General features: G+C 46.0%; 1 protein-coding gene across 1 annotated transcript; it reads right to left on the bottom strand.

Moving 5' to 3' along the window:
• Positions 1-266: 266 nt before the first annotated feature.
• MFSD9 (major facilitator superfamily domain containing 9) lies at positions 267-27,258 on the bottom strand. The gene is made up of 6 exons (XM_056125099.1): positions 27,126-27,258; positions 20,222-20,309; positions 18,496-18,539; positions 10,524-10,653; positions 7,172-7,381; positions 267-1,118 (listed from the first exon to the last, which is right to left on the bottom strand). Exons 2-6 carry the CDS (start codon positions 20,289-20,291, stop codon positions 340-342), a joined length of 1,233 nt encoding a protein of 410 aa, XP_055981074.1. The 5' UTR covers positions 20,292-20,309; positions 27,126-27,258; the 3' UTR covers positions 267-339.
• Between the last annotated feature and the right edge of the window lie 10 nt (positions 27,259-27,268).

Below are 27,268 nucleotides of genomic sequence, written 5' to 3'. Positions count from 1 at the left end.
CCTGCACTCAGGAATTACTCCTGGTGGTGCTCGGGGGACCATATGGGATGCTGGGAATTGAACCTGGGTCAGCCACATACAAGGCAAACGCCCTACCCACTGTGCTATCACTCCAGCCCCTGATGTTGACTCTTGCATTGCTCCAACCTTGAGTATCTTCGGTGCACCTGGACCTGACATCTGACATTCGCCCAGCCTAACAAAAGAGCACAAGCTTTTGAGGACCAGCTCTGATTTCACCATCATAAGAAAATCATCTTCCCCTCGAGGCCTTGGTAGTTTCTCCTGGATCTTTTCTATCTCGGATCACACTTTTAACCATGTGGCCTGAAATTCACTTTATTCTTCCTTTAGTCCATCACCAATGTGGCTGCGGGCCTGAGGCTGACTCCGCACCATGATGCACAGAGCCACCAGGGCCAGCACTGCCCCAAATCCTGGGGGTCCGCATGGGCTGAGTTCCTGTGCCAGGCCCGAGAGGAGTGGGGCGGCCACGCGGCCCATGGCAGTCACTGACTGCCCGAGGCCCACCAGGGTCCCTCCGGTCCTGGGCCCTCCAGCCTTCAACTGCAGGTGGGTGAGGCAGGTCCTGCCAATGGTGGTGGATATAGCCAGCAGGGCGGTGGCGGCCAGCACCAAGCCCAGACTCTGGGCCACGGTGTGGAGCAGCAGCGCCAGGCTGGTGAGGGCACTGGTATGGCGTAGGGCCGCGTGGGCATCGTGGTGGTGCAGTCGCAGGATGGGACCCACGGCCAGGCCTGCCAGGGCACCCAAGATGCTACTGCCACTGATGAGGTAGCCCGCCACCCAGGGCCGCATGCCAAAGCGCTGCTGCAGACCCAGGATGAAGTTGCTGTGGTAGAGCATGACTGAGATGGCCAGGAGCAGGCGCACTGTGAGCAGCTCCCACATCCCGGGCAGGAGCAGGCCCCTGACGTCCTGCAGGGCCTGCAGCACGGGTACCCCGTGCACCCGGTCAGGGTCTCCCAGCACTGCAGCCCCAGGGGTGGGCACCCGGGAAGGCTCTGTCTCTTTCTGCAGCCTCTGCTTTGTGTCTGGGTGTAGGCTTGGAGGAGCACTTGGTGTCCCTTCACTCCAGGGAATCAGCCACACGAGACCTGAGGAGGAGAGGGAGGATTAGTGAGGGAGATCTCATTTCCCTGCCACCTGTCCTGCATCAACTGACTTGCATCTTCTGAACACAAGTTCTGACCATTCCCACAGCTCAGCTAATTCTTCTATTTTTTTTTAAGTTTTAATATTTTAATGAATCACTGTGAAATACAGTTACTGACTTACAAACTTTCATACTTATGTTTCAGTCATACAATGACCGAGCACCCATCCCTCCACCAGTGCCCATTCTCTACCACCAATGTTCCCAGTATCCCTCCAATTCCCCCCCCCCCCCCAACCGACTTCCCCACCCCTCCCCCCGACCCTCTGCCTCTATCACAGGCACATTCCTTTTTACTCTCTCTCTCCTTTAGGGTGTTGTGGTCTGCAATGCAAGAATTGAATGGCCATCATGTTCAGTCTATAGTCTATTTTCAGCAGGTATCTCCCATCCCGAGCAGGCGCTCCAAACACCCTTTACTTATCCCTTTCTCTATCTGAGCTGCCTTTTCCCCCCAGTCTGTGAGGCTGGCATTCAAGCCAAGGCAGCTCAGCTATTTCTACACACTATGCTCTTCACCCTAAAAAAAATTCTCTACCAAGATTCAGTTCTTTTTCTCCCTCTCGGCCCAAGAGCTACTGTTGGTTTTCTGTATCCCATAATTTCATATCTGAATTTATGCTTTATGTCTAAATTATTTTCATTTGTTAGCTTTCTGATTCTCTGCCTATCCCATTATCTTTCAATCACCAACCCTTCCATCTTCATCTGTCCAAACACTATATATTTATGGAGGACTTTTCAAATGTTAACCGATATCTAAAAGCAAGTTACATGAAACCTCCTCCTCCTTCCAGGTATTCAAGCCTAAAAGGTAGTTCCGAGAAGTAAATGGACAATTCAGTGATAGCGCAATTGTTGCGTGTGGAATGCCAACCACAGAATGCCAGGGACAGAGTCAGTGGGCCTTGGCTTACAGGTGAGAATAGAGACAGACCAATGACTGTTCAGAAAGCACAGACTGGGAGGTCAGGACCACCACATGCTTAAAAGCAGCAAGTCAGAAGCCAGCAATCAGCCCCTCCACCCGCCCCTAGGTGCCCCTACACACAAGCTACTTCCTGCCCACAGAACCCACCTCTGCCCTAATGGTGAATTTATATACCCCAAGCTCTCCAAGTACAACAGCTTTTTTTGTCAACTTGTCTCCCCAAAGTTTCTTAAAACCCAATTCAAGCTCCCTAGAATTTGGGAGCTTCCTTCCAAACTCATCCCTGAGGATTTTTCAATTCTTCACTTTACAAGATCCACTTGAACTAGAGGCTCAACAGTGCTGCTTCGACTCAATATAAACCTCTCAGAAGAGAGCATAAAATGATATGTCATAACCATACCACTGACCCTGTGCTAGGCTGTTTCATATCACTGACCCTGAGCCAGGCTGTTTTATTCAGGACAACTCGGAGGAGGGCAGGTGAGGTCCTTTCCCCACCCCAACAGAGCCAGCTCTGGCAGCTGAAAATTTCTAGAACTCAACCAATGCCATGTTCACGGCCACTCTCCACAAGCTTAGGCAAGCCTCACTGATGAGTCAATCTAGGGCACCCCAGAGGTGGGGGCGGGGGCAGGTGAGACCCCATCCTTCCCTACCCCAAGGGACCCAGTCCCAGCAGCCAAAAACCTTCAGAACTCAGCCACCGCCATACTCATGGCCACTCTCCACACGCTTGGGCGAGCATCACCCATGAGTGAATCTATTCCTGGAGTGTGCAAAGCATTCACAGCCATGTGGTACTTCAAACCACACACCCTACCCATGCTCCAGGAGTACCGTACCACATCTGATAGGGTTCAAAGTAGGAGGCAACTAATCTTAGAGGGAAATATACATTATTTTTTACAGACAGATATACAAAAAGCACACAAGGCTCAACCTTTAACAACATGTTAGTGTTCTCTTATAGAAGGTCTTAATGGTCCCTGAGTGAAATACAACAATCTCCACACTCTTTCCTCTAAGGATATTTTTTTGTAGCATTTTCAGCGTTTTTTTAAATAATAAACAAAACAAAATATATTATTTTGGTTTTGCTTTGGAGCAGGGATTGGGGTTCAGGACGGGAACATCCAAAATATGGTGTAATAGTGGTGGGATTGGTATTTGAATATTAAATGTAATGAAGTATTGTGAATTACTTTATAAAATAAAAACATTATATTAAAAAAACAAAAACAAAAACCTTTCTTCTGATTTAAAAGAAGTAATCTGAGAGAAAATGAATCTCTGGAAACAAACAAGAATGATAATGCTAGTTATCAGAATATGTGGGACACAGTAATCATGGTGTTAAGACAAAAGTTCACAGCAATGCAAGGATTCATTAGGAACTAAGAAAAAAAAACAGATAAATGCCCTAAGAGCACAGATTAAGCAGCTAGAGAAAGACCCAAGCTAAAAGAAGGCAGGAAATATAAAACTCGGGGCAGAAAGAATAAACACATCTGACAAACCATTGCTTAGACTCACAAAGAAGAAAGGAAGATGATTCCTATAAACTGAATCAGAAATGAATGAAAAGACTTCTTCACAATGAATATCACAGAAATTCAAAGGATCATCAGGGAATCACTATTAAAAACTACATACTGTATAACTGGAAAAACTAGAAGAAATGAATGAAATTTTTAACTCCTATAACCTTCCAAGTCTGAATCAAGAGAAAAAAGAGCACCTAAGTGGGCCAATTATTTTCAAAGAAATTAAAATGGTAGTCTAAAGTCTCCCCAGGAAAAAAAAAAAGCCGGGCCCAGATGCGCTCACGAGTTTTTCCAAACCTCTGAAGAAGAACTACTCCAATTCCCTTTCAGGCTCTTTGAGAGTCTTAGGAACAGAAATCCTCCCAAAGGGTTTCTTTGAGGTAAACTTTGCGTAGATACCAAAATAAGAGTCATTAAATAGGAAACTGTAAGCCTTTATTCCTGATGAACATAGATGCAAAGATCTTCAACAAAATATTAGTAACTAGAATACAACAATATACTGAAAAGACCATAAGCAAGTGGGTGTCATCTCAGGGATGCAAGGATGGTTTAATATACACAATCAATGTAATATAGCCAATCAATAAGGCAGGACACAAAAGCAACACGCAATACATGACATTTCTATATGCAAACAGAGAAATAGAAGAGAGAGAAATTAAAACAAAAGTCCCATTCACAATTACAAAACACACACACACACACACACACACACATAAGTAACCTGGGACAAAAGAAGTGAAAGACATAAAAGAGAATTATAAATGGTCACCACTAAAGAAATAAAAGAAAGCACAAGAAAATGGAAATATGTTCCCTATTTAGGGGTGGAAGGGCACACCCAACAATGCTCAGGGGTTACTCCTGGCTGTGCTCAAGGGACCAAATGGGATGCCTCCAATTGAATCCGGGTCTACTGTGTGCAATGCAAGCACCCTACCCAAAGTATTCTCCAGCCCCACTATTCTTGAGTGGAAGTATAATTACAGTCAAAATGAAAATTCTACCCAAAGCACTATATTCAATGCAGTCCCTATGAAATACTTAAGGCATTTTTAAATATATTAGACTATAAGCATAAAAAAACATGTATTTTGCTGCTATGTGGATGGGTCTGAACAGTACCATGCTGAGTGAAGTGAGTCAGAAGGACAGACACAGAACAACCTCTCCTATGTGGTCTCCTATGTGGTTACAAAGAAAATAGCAAGGTAATAACAAATAGCCACAAACAACTGAGCCTGAGAACTGCACTTACCAGTCAGGAGGATATGAGGGTACACTAGGGAGTGGAGCATGCTGGTGGGGTGTGTGGTGCTAGAAAGTTGCATGCAGGAAATCCTACCATTAGCAGTAATTGCAAATCATGATGACTAAAATCGATAAATAAATATATTTATATCTATCTATCTATCTATCTATATATAGATATTTTTTTTTCCCTAAGAGGAGGTAGGTGAATGTGATTTGACTCCTTCCAAGTCAGCCTAGGTATAAAGAACATGGTGGATGCGTGGCACTCCATTTCACACTCCCACAAGGCAGTCCACACTGGTATGTGGCCTGTGAAAGGCCCTGGGCCAGGGATGCCTGCAGCAGCGAGAGCTCCCAGCCACAGGGCCTAAGGCAGGGAAACTTGCTCTCCCAAAGTAGAATTCGTGCGCAGAGTCGACCGGAGGGGGCAGCTCTGGCTGTGCCCTGGGCTCTCCCCTGCACACATACCTTGTGCTTTCTCCTCTCTCCCTCAGCTTCTACTTTGTTGAGAAAGGGAACTTTCTTGTCTTTTCTGCTGAGATTTTTGTGTTCCTAGCTTGGATTCTGGAGTCTGAGTCTGATCCTGAGACGCCAATGCTAAAACTTTGCTCTGCCAACCTCTACTGTTTGCTTATCTACAAGCTGGGTTAATGCAGGGCAAGGAATACAGCTCAGTGTAAGAGGGCTAACCCCCACGGATGAGGTCTGGGGGTTCATCCCCAACTTACCCCAGAGTTCAAAAAATAAAACAAGGGGCTGGAGCTATAGTACAGTGGGTATAGTACAGTGCCTTGCATGTGGCTGACCCGGGTTTGATCCCCAGCATCCCATATGGTCCCCTGAGCACCACCAGGAATTAATTCCTGAGTGCGGAGCCAAGAGTAACCCCTGTGCATCGCCAGGTGTGACCCATAAAGAAAATAAAATGGGTAACAAAACTCAAAGACTTGTGACAGATATAAAGGACTTTACATATAAGTGGTGTAGTAGCATTGTAGCGTTGTCCTCCCGTTGTTCATCGATTTGCTCGAGCGGGCCCAGTAACGTCTCCATTGTGAGACTCGTTGTTACTGTGTTTGGCATATCAAATAGTTCACGGGTATATTGACAGGCTTTGCTGTGCGGGCGAGATACTCTCAGTAGCTTGCCAAACATTCCAAGAGGGGCGGAGGAATTGAACTCGATTTGGCCATGTTGGCCGCTTGCAAGGCAAACGCCCTACCCGCTGTGCTATCGCTCCAGCCCAAGTGGTGTAGTACCTCCTATGACATTGCTAAATGCCAAATACAGTAAGAAATATGATCATCTTAATACTTCTATTTGCTTTGGGTTCACACCCTGCAGTTCACAGGCCTTATTCCTGGCGCTGCACTCTAGATTCAGTTCTGACAGGTGTCGGGGAACCAAATGCAGTGTTGGGGACAGAATCTGGGTCAGCTTCATGCAACTGCCTTCCATGCTAAACTAATCCTTTGATCCCATTTTTTTTTCCTTTTTGGTCACACCTGATGATGCACAGGGGTTACTCCTGGCATTGCACTCAGAAATTACTCCTGGTGGCACTCGGGATGACCATATGGGAATCGAACCCGGGTTGGCCGTATGCAAGGCAAACTCCCTGCACGCTGTACTATTGCTTCAGCCCCTCCCATAATAATTTTTATTATTTCAACTTGACCCTTTTCCTTTTGTTCATCAAATACAGACCATTCCTTCTATTTTAATCAGAATTCTGTGAAAGACCCAGAGGCATGTTCAGAGGTAAGATGTTGGCCACAGCTAAGTTTGAGACACCAGGGCAGAGCGGCTCAGGCCTGCATTCTTGTGCTGCTATATTTCTGCTATCGTCTGTTCTGACCAGCAGTCCAGTGTGGTGGGAGCTGCATGCGGGACGGCTGAGAGGGCATGGCTGCCTCAGTGCAGTTCTGAGACACATGCATATGTTAGTGTGATGTGAAGCATCTGTGTCAGCCTGCAACCAAGACAACTAACTTCCAGTTTCTAACAAACTGTCAGGAGATTAAGACAAAAGTCAGGCCAGGGAGAGAGCTCCAATGGCCAGAGCACCAGCTTTGTGTACACAGGCCTAGAGTTCAATCTCTGGCTCTGCATGTCCCTGAGCACCACCCAGTACAGCTCTGGTGCCTGGCCAGATGTCACCAGGGGAAGTTCCCAGGTCCTACATACTGCCAGAGTGCCCCTACCCAGCTATGTGCTCAATACATACCATGATCTTGTCATGATCCAATGTTAACTCACCGGCATTGAGTAGGAAGATGAAGAAACAGATGAAGGCTGTTAGGTAGAATCCACCGTCTAATTCGGTAAGGTGTCCCCCGACCACTGGGCCCAAGATGAAGCCCATGCTGGAGGCGGTGTTGAACTGTCCCATCACTGTTGGCCGTTCCTGCTCGGAGACCAGGTCGGAGAGGAGAGCCCGTGAAATGGAAAGGGTGTGTTTGAAGATACCTGCCAGGGGACAAGCAGCATGTCCTGTAGCAACTTCCAGGCTGAGAGGCTTTAGCACTTTCACTCTCCTACAGACGCTGCTGATGGCCACTGTGTGTGGAACTTGGAAGCCTGCGAATGCCTGCCTACAATGGCTGGGTTCCTGGGTGCAGCCCCTCCCTCCTAGCCAGTCACCCCATGCCTGCCAGTGAATATCCCACAGCTGGCCCTGCCCACGTGTCCCAGTGTCTCCAGACCTTTCTATGACCTGAGTGTGATTTGGGGTGGCATTTTGGGTGGGGATTTGGAGACTGAGGCAACATCCCAGATTGCTCACATCTTACTCCTGGGTCTGAGCTCAAGGATCACTCCTGGCAGGGTTCAGGAAACTGTATGGGGTGCTGGGGAACCAAACCGAAATGAACTGCATGTAAGAAATGTTCTGTCCACTGTGTTACTGCTCTGGCTTCCAGAGTAGCTTCTATTAGATATTCTTCCCAGCAGGCCTGCAAAATATCTTTTGCATGCTTGCAGTGTGCACAACTCCATGTCACTTTCCTTGGCCTCTGGCTCAGAAAACAATGCCAAAGACAGAGCTAAAAACAGTTAAGAAAATATTCTTGTACATCTGATATGTACATCACGGTTCTCCCGTTGTTCATCGATTTGCTCGAGCGGGCCAAGTAACGTCTCCATCATGAGACTTGTTGTTACTGTGTTTGGCATATTGAATACATCACGGGTAGCTTGCCAGGCTCTGCCGTGCAGGTGAGATATTCTCAGTAGCTTGCCGGGCTCTCTGAGAGGGGTGGAGGAATCGAACTCTGGTCGGCCATGTTGGCCGCTTGTAAGGCAAATGCCCTACCTCTGTGCTATCGCTCCAGCCCGAATGTATATACATACATATATAAAAGTGATATGTGCCCATAGAGAGAAACATAGTTATGATGACATGACTAATCAACACTAATTTTCATTTCTTTTCTCTTTTGGTTTGTTAGGGCACACCTGGTGGTGCTCAGGGCTTACTCCTGGCTCTGTGCACAGGGATCACTCCTGCAGGGCCTTGGGGACTATATAAAGTACCTGAGATCAAATCTAGGGCTGGTGCATGGAATGCAAACAAACACCTGCTCTATTATCTCCCAGACCCAATTTTTCTACTAGGAAGAGGCCTTTGCAATTATTGTTGACACTGTCAGCTAAGGCTGTGACAGCATTTAAAATGAGATTGCATTTCAATGTCTGTGATATACTGATCTGCAGCACCCATAACTCACCTGTTAGATCAATGCGCAGCAATACACAGGTTACCCTGATGCATTCTGGTAGCCAAGGCTGTGCAATGCTCTGATCTGTCTATAGAAGGAACTCAGTACGCGTTGCTGCTGGGTATACCCAAATTATTCCTAGCAGGGGTGGGACATGAGGTTGCCAGTATCTCCTTCAAGGGGGCATCGCTGTGCTTGTCACTCTGCTGACGTAACCCTCTCTTGGGTCCTGGCTTCCACTTCCTACTTCCTCCACACCAGAACGACACTGGCCTGACAACCAGACTCCCTGTGAGGAAAACAAGTCTCTCTTGACATCAGGTAAATGGACCCTCTCCTTAACTGGGAGAGAAGATCAGGCTAAAAGCCAACTCCTGTCAGGTCATATTGGAAACGGATGATAATTTGAAAAGTACCAATTCTGGGTTGAGAATATGACCGTGCGGGCATCCCAGACCTGCTGCCTCTTCCCTTCCAGGGTCTGGTCCAGCAGACAGAGAGAAGCTGATTTCATACTCTCTGCAGTTCTGGCGTTAGAGTCTTACAAACATCTTGGCGATTCAGGACTTGAACCCGTAACTCTCCCATGCCACAGAAGCCCCAGCAAAATGCCACAGATGCCCTTCTTTTACCACACAGTGTGGTGTCAGGAGTTCCACACATGCACAGGATTTCTGGTTATAGCTCTCCTCGTTGGCAAAAAGGGACATGTTCAAATCAGAGCTAGGCTCATTTCACGTAGAACTGGGCATGGCAAAGCTCCCCTCCAACTTTGTCCATTTTTTAATGAACCCACCGTAGGTGAGGATACTGCCTTAGGGTTTACTCCTGCCTCTGCACTCAGAGATTGCTCCTGTGGGGCCTAGGGGAATATGGGGTGTTTCAGAATCAAACCCAGTTTAGTTGTAGGCAAGCATCTTACCCACTGTACTAACTCTATGGCCTTAAGCATTTCATCTTTTTAAAATAAGCATTCTCTCTTTTTTCTGTTAAATGTGTTTTTTTTTTTCTGTAGGTAAGTTTCATTTCTTTAAAAAACTTTCTACTGTTTTGTTTTGTCTCCCCTGCCCCCAGAAGAGCTTGCAGGTGCTAACATCAGCGGTGCACTTGCTCAGCTGGTAGTGCTGGCCTACCAGCTGGTAGTATTGGCTCAGCATTGAGCCGAGTAACAGTGGCCCCTGTCCCAGGGCCACATGGGCCATGTGAGGATGGAGTTGGATCTGACCCATGCCAAGTCTGTGCTCTGCCACTTAAGTCTTCTCCAGCCCCCACCCGTGCAGGTTCTTAAGTTGAGAAAAAGGTGCAAGGTGAATCTTGGAGTGACAAAAATCAAAAGACTTCCAGAGCAACTGTGTATATCACAGAAATGGTACAGCCTTCCCAAAGGAGCTCATTGGCAAATGATTTGTTCTTTATTTTGTTCCTTTGCAGCGTTGATCAATAAAACTAAGAGCTTTAACAGAATGTGGGTCAAAGTCTGGCCAGCAGCCTTTTTCCAGAGAGCGGGGTGAGTCTGCCATCAAAACTAGCTCCTATGTCCCCACCCCACAGCAAGCAAACTCAGTAGTGGGAAGCTCAGAACTCTGAAGGCACCGAGGGAGGGCTCAGTGCTCCTTCTCCCTGATGGATGGGTCAGTGGGACAACACAGGGCCCAGCTGCAGTGCAGTCCCCCGCCCCCCCCCCCCCCCCCGCAAACACACATGGGAAGATTCTGGGTCCATCCTGTCCAAGGCCTGGCACTTCTGAGCATGCAGCACGCATGGCAGCTGCCAGTGCTCCGGTGCTGGCTCACTCTAGCTCTGCTCACACAGGCCTGGCAGCAGGGACAGGCTCTGCTGGGGGACATGTAACTAGATTCGTTCACACACAGACACTCCGAGCAAAGACTCACCCACAGGGACTCGAGCGAGAGCAAACAGGAAGATGTTGGTAGAGACGGCGAGAGTCAGGTAGCCCAGGGCACTGCAGAGAATGCAGACCAGCAGGGACTGCCGCCGCCCCGCCATGTCACTCCAGCAGCCCTGAAGAGAGAGAGAAACACTGGGTCCTCTGACACCCTGACACCACAGGGTGGCAGTGTCCAGAGTGTGAGGACTTGGTCTGAAAGCCTTGGACACTCGATTCTGTCATGTCATATACTGGGGGTGGGAGGTGGGGGTGGAGATGGCGGGAATATCTGCTCCCATAAATGAGTGGGGAAATACCCCATGGTTATTTCCAGCCACAGAAAGCCTCAGATTCCAAAGAAAGTACCCAGGATGATCTGACATAACTCATAAAGTCTCATTTTCATCAACATTCTCATTACTTTATGCAATATCCACATACACTGGTGAGATATTTAATATAAAACCAAAAAAAATCACTTCCATAATATCCAAATCTACATGAATTTTTTTAAACAAAATAGTCCATTCTATTTCATAACTTACTTTTTCCATTTTACACATATCACTATAAATGTGCTTGTGGGGGGCTCAAGCAAATAATACAGTAGATCACATGCATAGCATCCTGTTTGGGGCTGTGAGTACAATCCCCAGCACATGTCCTGTGCAATCAACATCAGTAGATATGGTCCTGGCAGCCCTGCAGCCCCCAAGAATCCAAGCATGCCTAGGGTGGTCCCTATAATAAACTGCTGTCCTTTGTCAGGGTGTCTGTTCCCCTGCACTGACCATCGCTTTTATCAGAGATTTTGCTGAGTTAATTTTACTGAGATAACTTCTCACTTGTTGCACTTTGAATTTCTGTGATCTCTTATCACCCTACTGTTTCCCTTTTCAGTGTGGGCATACTTCCCTGTGAAAGTTCCCGGGGTTCAGCAGTGACTGACTCTGGTACTGCAAAATGCCACAGTAAGTCAACATCCTTCACCATGTCAGATGCAAAAAAGTAAGAAATTTTAAAAGTGATTTGCCCTTATGATAGCTAATATCTGCTCTCTGAAGCATCTTTGCAATAAGCCACATTTCAGTATTAACTATGGACATGTTACACATAATATACGTAAAAAAAATTTTTTTTTTCAGGACAGGGACCCGAGGCAGGCCTAGGGCCAGGGCCTCTCCTGACCATCCTCAGCCCACTGGGCCTGCAGTTCAGTGCAGGGGCCCAAGTATGTGGGCTGGCACCTCGTGATGCTTGGGGAATCAGTGTCAGGGGTGGAACCAGGGTCTGCAATATTCTATGCAAGTGCCTTAACTTCTTTGTACTCTCTCTTATTATAAGCATTAGTTGGCACCCAATTCCCGCCCAACAACATTCCGCCCTGACACTGAAAACCACAAACTTTATTTCTTATTCTACGAATGGTTTGGTTGGTTGCTTTAGATTCTATTTGTTTTTTCCGACTTAACTTTACTTAGCATAATGAACCCAAGGTCGATTATATTGATTTCATTCTCTTTATGGCTGGGTAGAAACCCTTTACCCATAGTGCTTTGGACGTGGATGGATGACATATACACTCCCCACTGTCTGCACTCAACTTTTGAGGGACTTTATGGCTGTCTCTATAATGCTGCAAACATGGGGTGCAGCTATCTCCTCAAGATGGGAATTTCAGATGGGTGCAGAAAGTAGATAAAGGACCAAACATGATGGCCTCTCAGTAGCTATATAGCAAAACAATGCCAAAAAGTAGAGAGAGAGTATGGGGGGAAATTGTCTGCCATGGAGGCTGGGAAAGGGGGAGTATATCATGGATATTGGTGGTAGGGAATGTGCACTGTTGGAGGGATGGGTGTTTGATCATTGTGTGATTGTAACCCAAACATGAAAGCTTGTAACTATCTCACGGTGATTCAATAAAATTAATAAAAAAAAAATGGGAATTTTGTTTCCTTTTGTTGAATACCCAGAAGAGAAATGTCTAGATTAAGGGATCAATTAGAAATTGTTTGAAACTACCTTACTGCTGTCCATAGTGTCTGTACCAATCCATGGTCCCGTCAACAGCACAGGGTCCATTATCTTTACAGCTGTATTAGGTTAAATACTGGATAGCATTGAACTTGTCAACTCTCTGATCACAGTATTTTAAAAAAAAAAATGTGTGGTGATAGCCCACTGTAGCTTGATCAGTGTTTCCTTGATGATGATAATGTTGAAAACCTTTCTACATACCTGCCACTATATGGCTTCATTACTCATTTTAACTAGATTCTTTTTCTGATGTTGAGTTGCATGAGTCCCTTATAAATTATTGACACCAACCCCATTCAGGTACATGATTATTTGCAAGTATTTTCTCCCATTCCTGAGGCTGCCGACAGAATTTTACCTTTTTCACTTAGTTTTTATTTGCAAAATTTAATGTACAGACTCCTCCCCCCCCCCCCCAGTTTTTTCTACTCTGTAGAAAACTTTTAATTTCACCTAGTGTCTTTTATAAACTTTTAAAAATTCTGCTTGAACTTTAAGTGTCATGTTTTTAATAGACGCATGTCAGAGAACTTTTGCTCTACTTTTCTTTTAGGAGTTCTATGGTTTCAACCCTTAGATTTTATCTGCCAGGTTTGGTTTGTTTATTTTTATGGGGGCAGGGGATTTGTGGGAGGGATTGAATTACACCTGGTGGTGTTCAGGGCTTATTCCTAGTAGGACTTGGGGGATCATTTGTGGAATGAAATCAGTTCCACTGTGTCCAAGGTAGCTTTAACTCCTATATTGTCTCTCTGACACCAGTCTGTAAGTTTTATTTTTTTTATTTTTTATTAGTGAATCACAGTAAGATAAAGTTACAGACTTAAAAACGTTCATGCTTGCGTTTCAGTCATACAATGGTTGAGTACCCATCCCTCCACCACTGCCCATTTTCCACCATCAATGGTCCCAGTATCCCTCTCACCATCCCCACCCCGTCTCCCCCACCCCATCCCCTCCACCCCATCCCACCTCTTTGGAAGGGCTTTCTCTTTTGCTCTCTCTCTCCTTTTGGGTGTTGTGGTTTGCAATAGAGGTATTAAGTGGCCATCATGTTCCGTCTATAGTCTACTTTCAGTGCGCATCTCCCATTCTGAGTGGGCCCTCTTAGCACCCTTTACTTGGTGTTCCCTTCTCTATCTGAGCTGCCTTTTCCCCCAGCATGTGAGGCCAGCTTCTAAGCTGTGGAGTAATCCTCCTGGTACTTATCTCTACTGTTCTTGGGTATTAAAACCAACCATTCTGTTACTTTTTATTCCACAAATGAGTGCAATCTTTCTATGTCTGTCCCTCTCTTTCTGACTCATTTCACTTAACATGATACTTTCCATATGTTGATTCACCTATATGCAAATTTCAGGACTTCATCTTTTCTAATGGCTGCATAGTATTCCATTGTGTAGATGTATCGAAGTTTCTTTAATCAGTCATCTGTTCTTGAGCACTTGCGTTTTTATTTTCCAGATTCTGGCTATTGTAAACAGTGCTGCAATGAACATATAAGTGCAGATGTCATTTCTACTATACATTTTTGCATCTCCGGGATATGTTCCCAAAAGTGGTATTGCTGGGTCAAATGGGAGCTTAATTTCTAATTTTTTGAGAAGTGTCCATCCCAGTCTGTAAGTTTTAAACCCCACATCTGGGAAGCTTTAGCATACTATTAGGCATGGCCCCCTTTGAAGATTTCTTGACGCAAGGAGGGAAGTGTGGAAATACCGGAAAGGCAAAGCTTGCCCAGTGGGTGGTGGGTCTGCAGCAGGTGCAGAGGAAGGTGGAGGTCGAGAGGAGGAGAAGCTAGCAGGCACCTGGGAATGCCGGTGTTGTATGTCAGTGGGGAGAAGTAAGAGGAAATAGGGATGCGTGTTATACAGCCCTACTGTGCCAGGTCACAGAGCACTCTGGGAAGCCAAATGGGAGCTTCGGCTTTCCAAGCCATTCGTGGTGATGATAAACTCACTTGATGAAGCTAAACAGGGCTTCTCAAGCTTCTCCTGATCAGGGCCACTATCTACCTGGTTTCTTTCCTGTGTACCTCTGTCCTAGCAGTTACCTACCTGCCCCCTTCTCATACTGTGCCCCTACATGTGATTTCTACCCCTAGGTATAATTCTGTGACCCAAGAGATAAGGGGGTCCACAACCCACATATCACTGTATTACTGTATCACTGGTATCCCTTTGTCCATCGATTTGCTCAAGCGGGCACCAGTAACGTCTCCATTCATTCCAGCCCTGAGATTTTAGCAGCCTCTCCTCACTCGTCATCCCCCACATTGCCATATTGGAGGCTCTTTCAGGGTCAGGGGAATAAGGAGGTTATTGTTACTGTTTAGGGCATATCAAATATGCCACGGGTAGCTTGCCACGTAAGAGAAAAAAATTAGTCCAGAACAACACACGTAGCCCAAAAAATATCTCCCTTGCAGGCTGAAATTTTGAAATCCAAAAGCTACAGCAGGAGCATCTGAGAAAGTCTGGCAGAGGTGGGAGAGGACCATGGCACACTCAGCATCCTGTTTTCCATCCATCTAGACTCAGGGCCCTCCCACAATGCCAGAGGTTGAGCTGATCATGGGGAAGCAGCACAGAGGCAGCACATAGGACTGTGTTCATGTCCTTTTCCCATTTTTTATTATCTCCATCAATAGCCCTTGGCAGTCTTGGGGTTCAGCTTTTTATTTCTTCGTAGGGCTTTGGAAAGGCTCCTTTGCATGCAGGTGAAGACAAGCTGAACTGAGAAGCCCCATTTCACTCCAGCATCTTCACAGTGGCCCAGTTTACACACTGAGTGAATGTGAATTACTGTAGGAACCATGAAGCATTTGCTGTGTGAGGGAACAAGTATAGGGACTGAGTGACAGAGACACCTTGAACAGCCACTGGTCCCTGAGCTCAAAGTCTGGCCAGAGGTGATCAGTTCTGCACCCCTCCTGCCCTACTCCAAAGAGAGTGGATTTTTTTGGGGGGTGAGGGGGTCACACCTGGTGATGCACAGGGGTTACTCCTGGCTCATGCATTCAGGAATTACTCCTGGCAGTGCTCGTGGGACCATATGGGATGCTGGGAATCGAACACAAGGCAGCCATGTGCAAGGCAAATGCCCTACCTGCTGTGCTATCCACTTCAACCCCTAGAATAGCGTTCTATGACCTTCTTCAGTCTTACACAGCCACACAATCTGGACCTGCCTGCCTCTCTTTCCTTTCCAAAACTAACTTTACTCACATCCTTTCCCCATTTTTTATTGCTCTTTTTCCTTTAAAGACCCATAAATCTCTTGAGGTTAAAAACTCACATCAAATTCTTCTATGTAATACTGGGGAATGAATCCTCAAAATACTTTTATTCTCCTACAAAGGTCATAAATCCTCTCCCTTGGTTTTTATTGCAAAGGATTTCAGAAATTCCTTACTCTTCAGATCTGGGTGAGAAGTAACTGACTCCTATGTTAGCACGGAGCAGAGATAATCCTAGTTAATAATCCAGAGATAATTCTAGGTCCTGGGCCAAGCTGTTTGCATTCAACTTGGCACTTTCTCTACAGGCACATACTTAAATTCCCTCTGCCTCAGTTATCCTCGCTATGAAATAATGAAATAATGATAGTGCTCTCTGTCACTGATGTTCTTTTTTCCTTCTTAGCCCTTGTCAATGTGAGCCTTACATTAAATGACTTTGTTTACTGGTTTTGAGACCAAAGCCAGTGGTGCTCAGGACTTATTCTTGGCTCTGTGCTCAGGGGTCACTGGTGGTGCGATCAGGGGACCATAAGGGGTGTCAGGGATCAAACCAAGTCAGCCACGTGTAAAGTAAGCACCTTACCCACTGTGCTATCTCGCTGGTCCCTTGTAAAATGAGTCTTTAAGGTCAGACAAGAGCTTTCCTTGTGCGTGAAAGAGCCAGGTTTGATCCCTGGCATCCATAAGGTCCCTTAAGCACAGCTAGGAGTAATCTCAGCATAGAGTCAGGATTAAGACCTGAGCTTAGCTGGTGTGGCTCAACCCATGTACCTCCTCCAAAAGAACATCTTTAAAGACTTGGTTTAGTGGCTGTGACTAATTATTGTGAGGTTTAAATACAATAAGGTGTTCAGGGGCTGGAACGATAGCACAGCGATTAGGACGTCTGCCTTGTTCGCAGCCAACATGGCCGACCCGAGTTCGATTCCTCCGCCCCTCTCGGAGAGCCCGGCAAGCTGCCGAGAGTATCTCGCCCCCACGGCAGAGCTTGGCAAGCTACCTGTGACGTATTCAATGTGCCAAACACAGTAACAATTGTCACAATGGAGACGTTACAAGGCTCGCTCGAGCAAATCGATGAACAACGGCAGGACAGTGACAGTGAAGGTGTTCAGATCAGGGCTTAACAGTACTGAATAAATGCTAATCATTTCAACTAAAATACAGACATTTAACTAATAGGCCAAATTGGCATAGAAAACTTTTCCTTTATAAAGATTGTTTTAAATAATTTAAAAAATAAAAATAACAATTTGAGTATTTATAAAAGCATTGGTTAAAAAGACACTGAATTATATATCCTCATCTCATGGATTTCTAAGAAGGGCTCACATTAAATGATAGCTACAAGATATTCAAACTGTGCTTTGTAAGCACAAACATAATAAAGGAACGGATTTATCTGAAAAGAAAGATTGGGTCATAACTGACAATAAAACTTCACTCATAGGGCTGGAGTGATAGCACAGCGGGTAGGGCGTTTGCCTTGCATGCAGCTGACCTGGATTTGATTCCCAGGATCCCATATAGTCCCCTGAGCACCGCCAGGATTAGTTCCTGAGTGCAGAGCCAGGAGTAACCCCTGTGCATTGCTGGCTGTAACCCCCCCCAAAAAAAAATTACACATAAAAAAGCTACTTAAGTGCCAGGTGCATGTAAGGCAAGGACATATAAGGACAATGCTGTCTGTCGCTGATGTTCCTATATGCTCTGGTAAGGAGCAGAGTTAAATAAACAAATCAAACCTGATTCCTTATCGTCTGGGAGGTCAGACAACAGTGGGAGAAAGGCATGTGAATAGTGAAAATTCACTGTGATTCAACTGATCACTTTATATTACAAACATGGACACACACACACACACACACACACACACACACACACACACACACACACACCCCAGACCAAGAATTTTAGTAGTGAGTGTCCAGCTCAAACAGGAGTGTTTCCTGACAGTCCAAATCCTGTTCACAAGAATCTGCTGCTTCTCAGCCCAGGGCAAGTCACCTTAGGGCAGCCCATGAACTTGAGTTCAGGTCCTCCATTATCACTGTCCCATGCATCCAGCGTTATTCCAGCACTGCTGCTGCTTCTGACCCCGAGGCAATAAGCAATTCCTGGCCACCTCACAGCATTGAGCTGAGCACCTCACAGGGCCTGGCCTAGCCTGCTCGAGGCCGGGGCCACTGAGGCCCACTCCAGGCCTGGTTGTCACTATGGAGTGTAAGGGGGAGAGGAGGGGCAGAGAACTAGGGGTTCTTAATGTAAAGGCTGAGTGGTCTCGAGTGACAACAACTGCTCTGGGTCTTTCTACCTCCCATGGATTTACCAGATGCTACTCCACATGGCGCCTTCTGGCGTAAGTTTTAAAATCAGTGAGACACATAGCCCCAAATGCACAAGTTCTGAGAAACTCCTATGGGGTTTTATAGAAAGAACACGCAGAACTGACACAGTGGGTTTCCATTCCAATGTGTGGAGACCCCGTCTGTACAAGTCCACTCATCTCCTTGAACCCCTCTCTTTTCAGATGCCAAGTAAGGAAGAGGACGGAACGATGCTTCTTCATCTAACTAAGCTGCAAGCCCCAGGCACCAGCACATTCACTCTGACAGACAGCACAGTCCTGGTGTACCTGCATCAGAAATGGCACCCAGAGGTTTTGCGTTCAAGATGTTTACAGATGATGACTTACCACCAATGTACTTGAAAACAGTTGTAAGATGCCATAGGAAGAGCCTACAAAAACAATAAAATCATCAAGATCCATGACAGAAAATTAAAAAAAAAATTTTTGAATCACCATGAGATAAACCATTACAAAGCTGTTCATGATTGGGTTTCAGTCATACAATGTTCCAACACCCATTCATCCAGCAGTGTAACAGTGTAACTTGCCCATTACCAGTGTTCCCAGTTTCCCTCCCACCCCTTTAAGCCACCCCCCACCCCTTCTCTTCTCTCTTCTCTCTCTCTCTCTCTCTCTCTCTCTCTCTCTCTCTCTCTCTCTCTCTCTCTCTCTTTCTCTCTCATTTTAGGCATTATGGTTTGCAGTCCAGATGATGAAAGGTTATCATGTATATCCCTTTATCTACTTTCTACTCCCAGTTCTTGTTCAGAGTGATCATTTCCAATTAACGCTGTCATAATGGACCCTCCTCTATCTTAACTACCCTTTACCCCCCACACCTTTGTGGTAACGGCCAACCATTGACCAAGACCCAGGTCTTGGTCATTGGTTGGCATTTAGCATAGTAAAAATGACATCAGACCTCAAAACCATGAGAAATAAAGAGCCTTTTAAAAAGCAAACAGCACCACTTCTTTTATCTAGTTAGGAAAGTATAAGTGATATGATTTGGGGGGTTTGGGGGGAAGTGAGCTATACCCAGCGGTCCTCAGGGCTTACTCCTCTGGCTCTGTGCTCAGTGATCACTCCTGGTAAAATCTGGAGAACCCTATGTGATGTTGGTGAGCCTCATACAAGGCAAGCACCTAACCTGCTGGACTATCACTCTAGTCCTAGTAATACAACTTTTAAAGAAGGTCTTCAAAACTGAGGGGTGTTCCCAATGGTGGAGTGGCACAGAGGGAAATTGGGAGTAGAAAACTGATCCCAGCAAACTTCTTTCAAGACCTCATCTTAACTACATCTTGTGGCTCTGACATCTTAATTCAGAAAGAACTGACAAAGCTTTACATATTCTTATCCTATCCCATATCTTATCTCTCTTATTCTTCATGAGCACCCACACACTGTGGATTCTTAACACTGGTGAACCAAACACACTTTTTAAGGGAGATAAAAATTTTGACACAAACCAGAAGTCACCAAGTATTATCATACACAAAACAATTCCATAATTTGGCTATGATCAGAGACTATCTTGCATTTCTTCATGAATACAATCCTGAATGTATTTCTTACCTTTTGGTAAAGCACTAACTTCCACATGGAAATCTTGTACCACCAGGGAGAAGAATCACAGAGCAATAGTAAGCTGTGGCAACTATTTGTCATCTATCTGCCAAGGATCAGGCCAATCAACCCCTTTTCTGTGTGGTGTGATCTCTGTGAACTGTTTTTCTGGATGCTTACAGAACTCTCTGGAAGCAGTATTTCCATTAACCAACACAAACCACTCTCTGGAGAGGCTTAGCAAACACTGATGACATGTCTGGTGGCCGAGAGGGCAGGAGTAACCCTAGTCCTAAATTCTTTCTGAACAGGGATGGTCTAAGAAGAGATGAATGATGGCATTTGCTCCAAGGTAATGCTTTAGAATATTCTGAACATTTTCCTTATTCCTCTTTATATTTGCCCTTGGATAATAGCTATAAGAACATGTTTTCAGGTACTTAGTCTAGTGGGCATTAAAATCCAATACTGTGGAAATGTACGGTACGCACTAACCACTCACCTACTATTCCTGCAACCGTTGGACTTGCTCCAAGAGATCTTAGATGAAGGCTTAATAGAGGAACTACCATGCTCACTCCAAACAAATCCTCAAAGACAAAACAGCAAGTAATTTAAATTAGAATCTGATACCAGGAACTGTTCAAAGTAGGGATTCTAAAATCATAAATTGATTTTTAAAATCGTTGCTGGATACAGCGTGCACCTGTCTCACATACAGCAGATTCTGGTTTGGTCCTCAGTACAGTACCCCCAAATGTTCCCCCAAGCCTTGCCAGGAGTGATCCCTGGGAGACATAAGTTCTGAGCACCACTGGGGTTGGTCCAATCCCTCCTACCACCACTGAATAAATGCAGACAGTATCTTTCTATTTTATCTATATTCCTATAAGTCTTATTAACATGCATAAAAAGAACATGCACAAAACTTCTGTAGGGCACAACTTTTTCCTGCTAGCTTCTCTTGCTAGCCACATACATTAGCAAATTACAATTTAAAAGGCAAATTTCCAAATGTGCTTTACAATGGGCCCTCTCCATGGCTACATGTTTAGAAAACCATACATCTACTTGCAACTGCAAATAACTGATAAGTTACCCTGTTAGAGCTAGGCTTTACTATTTCCATTTTAAGGTTAATTAATATTTCTTTGGGTCCAAGTTTATTTGGTGGATGGGGGGGGAGTACTGTTAGCTTTGTACTATTGACCTGCTGACACTGTATATCATGTAAACATTAAAAGACAAAGTGTACCAGTTTCTGATGATCTTTCAGAAAAGGAAGCTCAATTGGTCAACAAGACTCCCTGTCCCCACCTTTGCTAATAATCAAATTCTTATTTTTCATAAGAATGGGAGAACAATACTTAATCTGTTATTCAAATAGTTATTCCCAACAAAGAATGTGAGAAACACTGATGTCAACAGTTTGAGATCAGTAAACGGTCATGGTGAAAATACGGGCTCAGAAGCAGTAACTGATGATACACCATCTTTTTCCATAGAAGTCACCTGTGAGTTCTTTCCTTCAAGGAAGTTCTGTTCTAAAAGGATCTTGTTCACTATAAAGGTCTTGAAGAATCGACTCTTGAAGAATCCACTTTAAATCATTCTTTAAAACTACCCACCTCAAGTGCATTTCCCTGTTAACAACAGGTCACATGCTTGGAAACGCAAGGAAATCATCCTAAAGGGCATATTTAAACTTTCAAAGCATACTTACAACCCTTACTAAAAATTAATGAAAAGTTAAAAATATGTTCAAGTTAAGGACATTTTTCAGGAAAGCAGACAGCATATTATCTTTAAACAAACTGGCACATGGTAAGTCCCAGTTCTATCTCTGGCAGCACAAATAGTCTCCCCAAGCTCCACTAGGAGTGAGCCTTGAGCACAGAGCCAAGAGTAAGCCCTAAGCACTAACAGGTGTGGCATAACGACCACCCACCCCCCTAAACAAATATATAAACTCTTTTAAAGAAAAAAAATCTCCTGAATGAAGCTGATAAAACAAAATCTTATCAAGAGAAAAAGATGGGGTCCAGGGCGATAGCACAGCAGGTAGGGAATTTGCCTTGCTCGCAGCTAACCTGGGTTTGAGCACAGCATCCCAAATGGTCCCCGAGCACCACGAGGAATAATTCCTGAGTGCAGAGCCAGGAGTAATCCCTGAGGATCGCCAGGTGTGATCCAAGAGAGAGAGAGAGAGAGAGAGAGAGAGAGAGAGAGAGAGAGAGAGGACTAAAAAGACGTTATACTATTAATACCTCAGTTTTCTAGCCAAGAGTGAGCCCAAAGTATCATAATTAGTTCCTTTCTAAACAAAATAAAATCTGAGTGGCCGACAAGTGGGCTGCGTGCCTGGGTCGGAGGTGGCTTGGCTGAGCCCACGGACAGCCTAGATCCCCTACTCCTCTGCCCACCGCCTGACTGGGTGGGAGATGGCACTGGGCCAGTGGGAATCCTAGTGACAGTCTCCAGATTTGCCTCCATCTGTACCATGAGCTTTTTGACAACTATATGTAGCAGGACGCCCATGAATTCTTAAAATTACCTACTAAATTCACAGAGGCAGGGGGGTGGGTTGGGGAGGGGTTGGCAGGAGGGACACTGGGAACAATGGTGGTGGAAAATGTGCCCTGGTGAAGGGATGGGTGCTCTATCATGAAAAGTAATCATGAAAATTTGTAACTGTATCTCATGGCGATCCAACAAAATGTATTTAAAAAATTAAAAAACAAAAAAGAGAAGAGATCAGGAAAAAGAGAATGGTAATATTGATGGTGAAAATAACAATAGCACATCAGACCTAACTTGGGTTCATGAGATACTTCAGGAACATTAACTAATGAAACCAGAGGTTTTACTTGTGAAGCTATAAGGAACAAAGATGAAGATTTCTTAGACCTTTCTGTTGAGGTAAGAATCAACAAAACATTATCAATTATTCATTGCTTAAGGGGTTTTAGCAACACAGAATCCATGCAGTGAATATAAATATTACTATGAAGAATGTTGCAGCAAACAGGAAGCACACAAAAGGTGACTTGCTACATTGATTGTCCAACGGCTATAAACAGCAGTTAAGGTATTTGGCTTTAGAATCTAAAAACAACCTGAGTGCCTGGAGAACAGGCAGATGGATAAAGAAACTACATCTACCCAATAGAATACAATGCAGCTGTTAGGGAAAAATATAAGTCATGAAATTTGCCTATAAATGGATGGATATGAAAAATATCATGCTGAGTGAAATGAATCAGAAGGAGAGGGACAGATAAGAATGACTATATTCACTTGTGGGATATAAATAAATTGACCAATATCCACGGCCAGGGAAAACAGACTAGGAAGGCTGGTCAGTGGTTGGAATCAACCTCAAGTGTGTGTGAGGCGGAGGATAGGTAAAATAGGTAAAATAGAGAAGGGGCCAGTATGATAATAATAGCTGGGAATGATCACACTGGACAAGAACTAAGTGTTAAAAGTAGGTAAAGGGATCACGATCACGATCATCCAGTTGTTCGTCGATTTTCTCGAGCAGGCACCAGTAACTTCTCCTTCTTCCTAACCCTGAGATTTTAAAAGAGCCATTTCAATGCTCTTTCAGGATTAGGAGAATGAGAACCATCATTGTTACTGGTATTTGGCATATTGAATATGACACGGGAAGTTTGCCAGACTCTGCCATGCGGGCAGGATACTTTTGGTAGCCTGCCAGGTTCTGCAAAGGAAAGATAAGATAATAAGATGTCGAGTGGCTGTGAATGCGGCTGCGCGCTTCCGGGAGCTGGGTTTTATAGTCTCTGCGTCTTGGCCGTTGATGGGATCAACCTGGCGCTGGCGGCAGCTGGTGGGTGTGACGTCTACCTACTGGGAGATGGAGGGTCTAGGTGAAGAAGGCCCAGTCCCAATCCGAGTAGGCTTGGAGACCTCAGCCCCGGGACCCACATGCCTGGGTTCCTCCGTCAGTTCTTTCATGCATGAGGCCCGTCCGGACGTGAGGAGAGTGGTCCCAGCATGGCCGTGGCTGGCTCCGGAGGTCCTCAGCTGCTGGGGTCTGCTCGGGGCAGGGTGGGGGAGAGAAACTCAACCCTCCCCCCTCCAAGGGGCCCCAGTGAGGACAGCCAGGTGCGGGGGCAGGAGACTCTGCGCTGTTCTCCTCCGGGAGCTGGGTTTTATAGTCTCTGCATCTTGGCCGTTGATATGGTTTAATATGCAGGATATATAAAGAACACACAAAAGATCCACACCACACCACCCCACCCAAAATCCCTGTCAAAAAATGGGGAGAGAAGCAGGGTATGGTGCTACCCAGTAGGTCAACTTGTACCTGTGAGGTGAATGCATCAGCAGCCTGATGGCCCCTTCAGGCTTCCTGATACCCCAAAATTGCCGCTGTGCCTCTAATTGGACCTCAAAAACAGTATGGAGTTTTCTCAGAAAAGAAAGAAATGAGCTGCCTGATGACATAATAATTCCACTTTTTGATATATCTTATAATCTTTCAGTATCTGTATTACAAACCACAATGCCAAAAGGAGGTGGAGAGGGGAGGGGAGAGAGAGAGAGAGAGACAGAGAGAGAGAGAGACAGAGAGAGAGAGACAGAGAGAGAGAGACAGAGAGAGAGAGACAGAGGGTGAGAGGGAGAGACAGAGACAGAGAGAGACAGAGGGGGGGGGACAGAGAGAGACAGAGAGAGAAGTGCCTCCCTCTATGGGAGGTGCCTGACTCCAATGGAGGGGTGGGGGTGATGGGAGTAAAACTGGGGACACTGGTGTGCTAGAAAATGTACACTGGTGGAGGGATTGGTGTTGGAACACTGTGTGACTGAAACCTAATCATGAACAGCTTTGTAAGGGTCTGTCTCACAGTGATTCAAAAAAAAAAAAAAGTCTTAAAAAAATCTGAAAGAATAGATGACAGCTCAAACAGAATATTCTGGCAAATGAAATGGCTTTTAAAATTGTGTTAGCTCCCTCTCCTGATGGATAACCATTTCCCATAAGTCTATCTCTAAATACTTGAAAAATCATATCTATATTATGTGTAATATTCTTTAGATGTTGCCTAACAAAGATTCTTCAAGAATACCCAAGGGAGCATACACTCTAACAATTTACATATTTCATTTAGAAAATCCCTACTACTCCTGGGAACTCATATGTTTCCCCTGAAGATATGACACACCTTAAGATTCTCCTTAACAATTTTTTTTTATTTTTAATTTTTTTTAAATTTTTGGGTCACACCCGGCAATGCTCAGGGGTTACTCCTGACTCAGGAATTACCCCTGGCAGCGCGCAGGGGACCATAAGGGATGCTGGAAATCGAACCCAGGTAGGCCACATGCAAGGCAAACACCCTACCCGCTGTGCTATCGCTACAGCCCCTCTCCTTAACAATTTATTAAAGCTTCACATTGGGCTTGCACTCCTGGCCATCCATGTAAATAATGCATAGAAAGTTCATGAGAAACTTTGACTATCCGAATATTCAGATCTGCATAAGTGAAAGATGAGTGAACTTGCATCATCATAAAACCCACACCTTCTCGATTCTTGGTCATGTGGTTTCCTCCCAAAATTCAGATGATCCCTTGCCTGGCTTTTCCAGACCCTGATCCCAGCACTCTTCCCTGTGGCAGAACCAGAAGGAAAGGCAGTGTCTTGCGGATGGGAGAGCAGCTTGGGGCCTGTATCTCCAAACAGATGAGGTGGCTGCCACCTTGCTTGCTTCCTTTTCCAAATACAAAGTACCACATATATTCACTGGTTCTGAGTCCCAGTCTGGAAAGTGGACGAAGCAGCTGCATCCTGAGGCTGAACTACAGAGAACAGAAAGGGCACAGGAATCTGCAGGAGTGGCTCTGAGACTCGGAGATGAGGTCTGTAAAGTAAAGAGAAGGTGGAGACCCCTTAAGCCTGCCTCCCTGGGTCACTACAATTCTACTGTCTGTGCTGGAAGAACATGCTGAATCTTGTTAACAAGAAAACTCCAGGCTCTGGGGCCAGAGTCTCTAGGGCAGAGTGATGTAGGGTATTTGCCTCGCACCCAGACAATCCAGATTGAAATGTTGGATCACCAGCATCCCATATGATCCTCCAAGCACTGCCAGTACTAATTACTGAGTGCAGAGCCCTGGGCATCTCCCTGGTTGGTGGTAGTTGTTGGGGGGGAAGGGCCCCAAAAAAGCCAAAAAAAAAAAAAAGGAAACTCCAGGCTTTTTCACCAAGAAGGCATGAGAGGACCACTTCCAGACTGCCGTCCATGCTCTGCAGAGGTCTGCAGCCCAATCAGTGACACTCTGGACTTCAGGATAGCACATGGTCCTCACCTGTACAAGGTCGAAAGCTGCCTAACTGAAAGGTGCTCGAAAGGTGCTCTACCAGGCTCCAGGACTTTGTGGTCCACTCCCACTGGCAAGATAACCTGCTGCAAGACAGTTAAGGAAGAAATCCTGGTAGTGTTGTGTCTCAATTCTGTACATGACCAGGGTGACTAGTTCTCAACGGGAAAAGTGGAGTGAGGAGGTTGAGTCTAGGGTTCTGGCAGTGATGGCCCGGGAAACTATCAGAATTAGCTTGCCAAGAAGATGGGAATTCCTCCCTCAGGTGTTGTGGATGGCAGGACGTGGAGATCCACAATGCCCAGATAGAAAAGGTTTTCAGAAATCCCATGCCTAAAGCAATGAAAGGGCAAGTGGCCCTGCTCTGTCAGGCACTCGGCATTTTTTTCAGTTTCCCACTCTGCAAGGGAGAGTGCACCATCACTGCGGGCATTAAACCAGAAAGCAAGCGCGCGCACACACATGTCACACACACAAACGCATACCTGTATGATGCAAGGCAGCAACAGCAGCACACCATGTTTCGCACTTCCCCCAGCGCCCCCCCACACACCCCTCCACACACACACCTGTACCGAGCAACCGCAGAAACGGCGTATCAAAGTCACAATAATGCTTCAAAACATACACGCACGCACACACACCTGTAAGGCGCGTTGCAGAAACAGCTGGTTCAAAGTCACAAGCATGCCTTACCTCCGCCTGCACTTTGAAACGTTCCAGCTTGCCAGACACCTAAACCGAGCTCGGTTTGGCCCTGCGGCAGCGCGGGTGCACAGCCACCCGCGAGACCCGACCACCGAGGAGGGATTGGACAGGACAGAAGTGCCCACCCCAGCTGGCCCGTCGCAGCTCCTGGCGGTGGGGCTGCGGATACCCGGCGGGGAGCACGGGCAGGTAGGTGTGAGGGGTTCGATCGGTGCGCAGCTCCAGCAGCGCTCGGGTTCCCATCGCCGCCGGAGCCCGACCCGCGCCGCCCGGGCTCAGAGCCAAGAACCCCGGGGCTGGGCTCGGGGCTCCGACAGGGAACGCCCCTCCGGGTCCCCAGTACTCACCAGGAAGCCCACCAGGTAGAGACAGTGCAAGACGCGGCGGGATCGAAAGACAGAGACCTCAGAAGGCCCCGTCTCGGCTCCCGCGCCCGGCTTTGGCGGCGGTTCCGGGGCGTCCAAGCCCCCGCCGCCTCGACCCCCGCGAT

Source organism: Sorex fumeus, unplaced genomic scaffold (genome assembly GCF_029834395.1).
Source record: "Sorex fumeus unplaced genomic scaffold, SorFum_2.1 ptg000006l, whole genome shotgun sequence".
Classification (NCBI taxonomy): domain Eukaryota; kingdom Metazoa; phylum Chordata; class Mammalia; order Eulipotyphla; family Soricidae; genus Sorex; species Sorex fumeus.
The sequence above is the reverse complement of the archived record's forward strand: the minus strand, read 5'-3'. Positions and strand labels throughout refer to the sequence as shown.

Excerpts from the sequence above, each read along its gene's own strand:
- MFSD9 (XM_056125099.1), bottom strand. The coding sequence starts at position 20,291 with ATGGTAGTTCCTCTATTAAGCCTTCATCTAAGATCTCTTGGAGCAAGT. Across the intron at positions 18,540-20,221 it reads AACGGTTGCAGGAATAGTAG|GCTCTTCCTATGGCATCTTA; the intron begins GTGAGTGGTTAG and ends TTGTTTTTGTAG. Across the intron at positions 10,654-18,495 it reads TGTTTTCAAGTACATTGGTG|GGCTGCTGGAGTGACATGGC; the intron begins GTAAGTCATCAT and ends CTCTCTCTTCAG.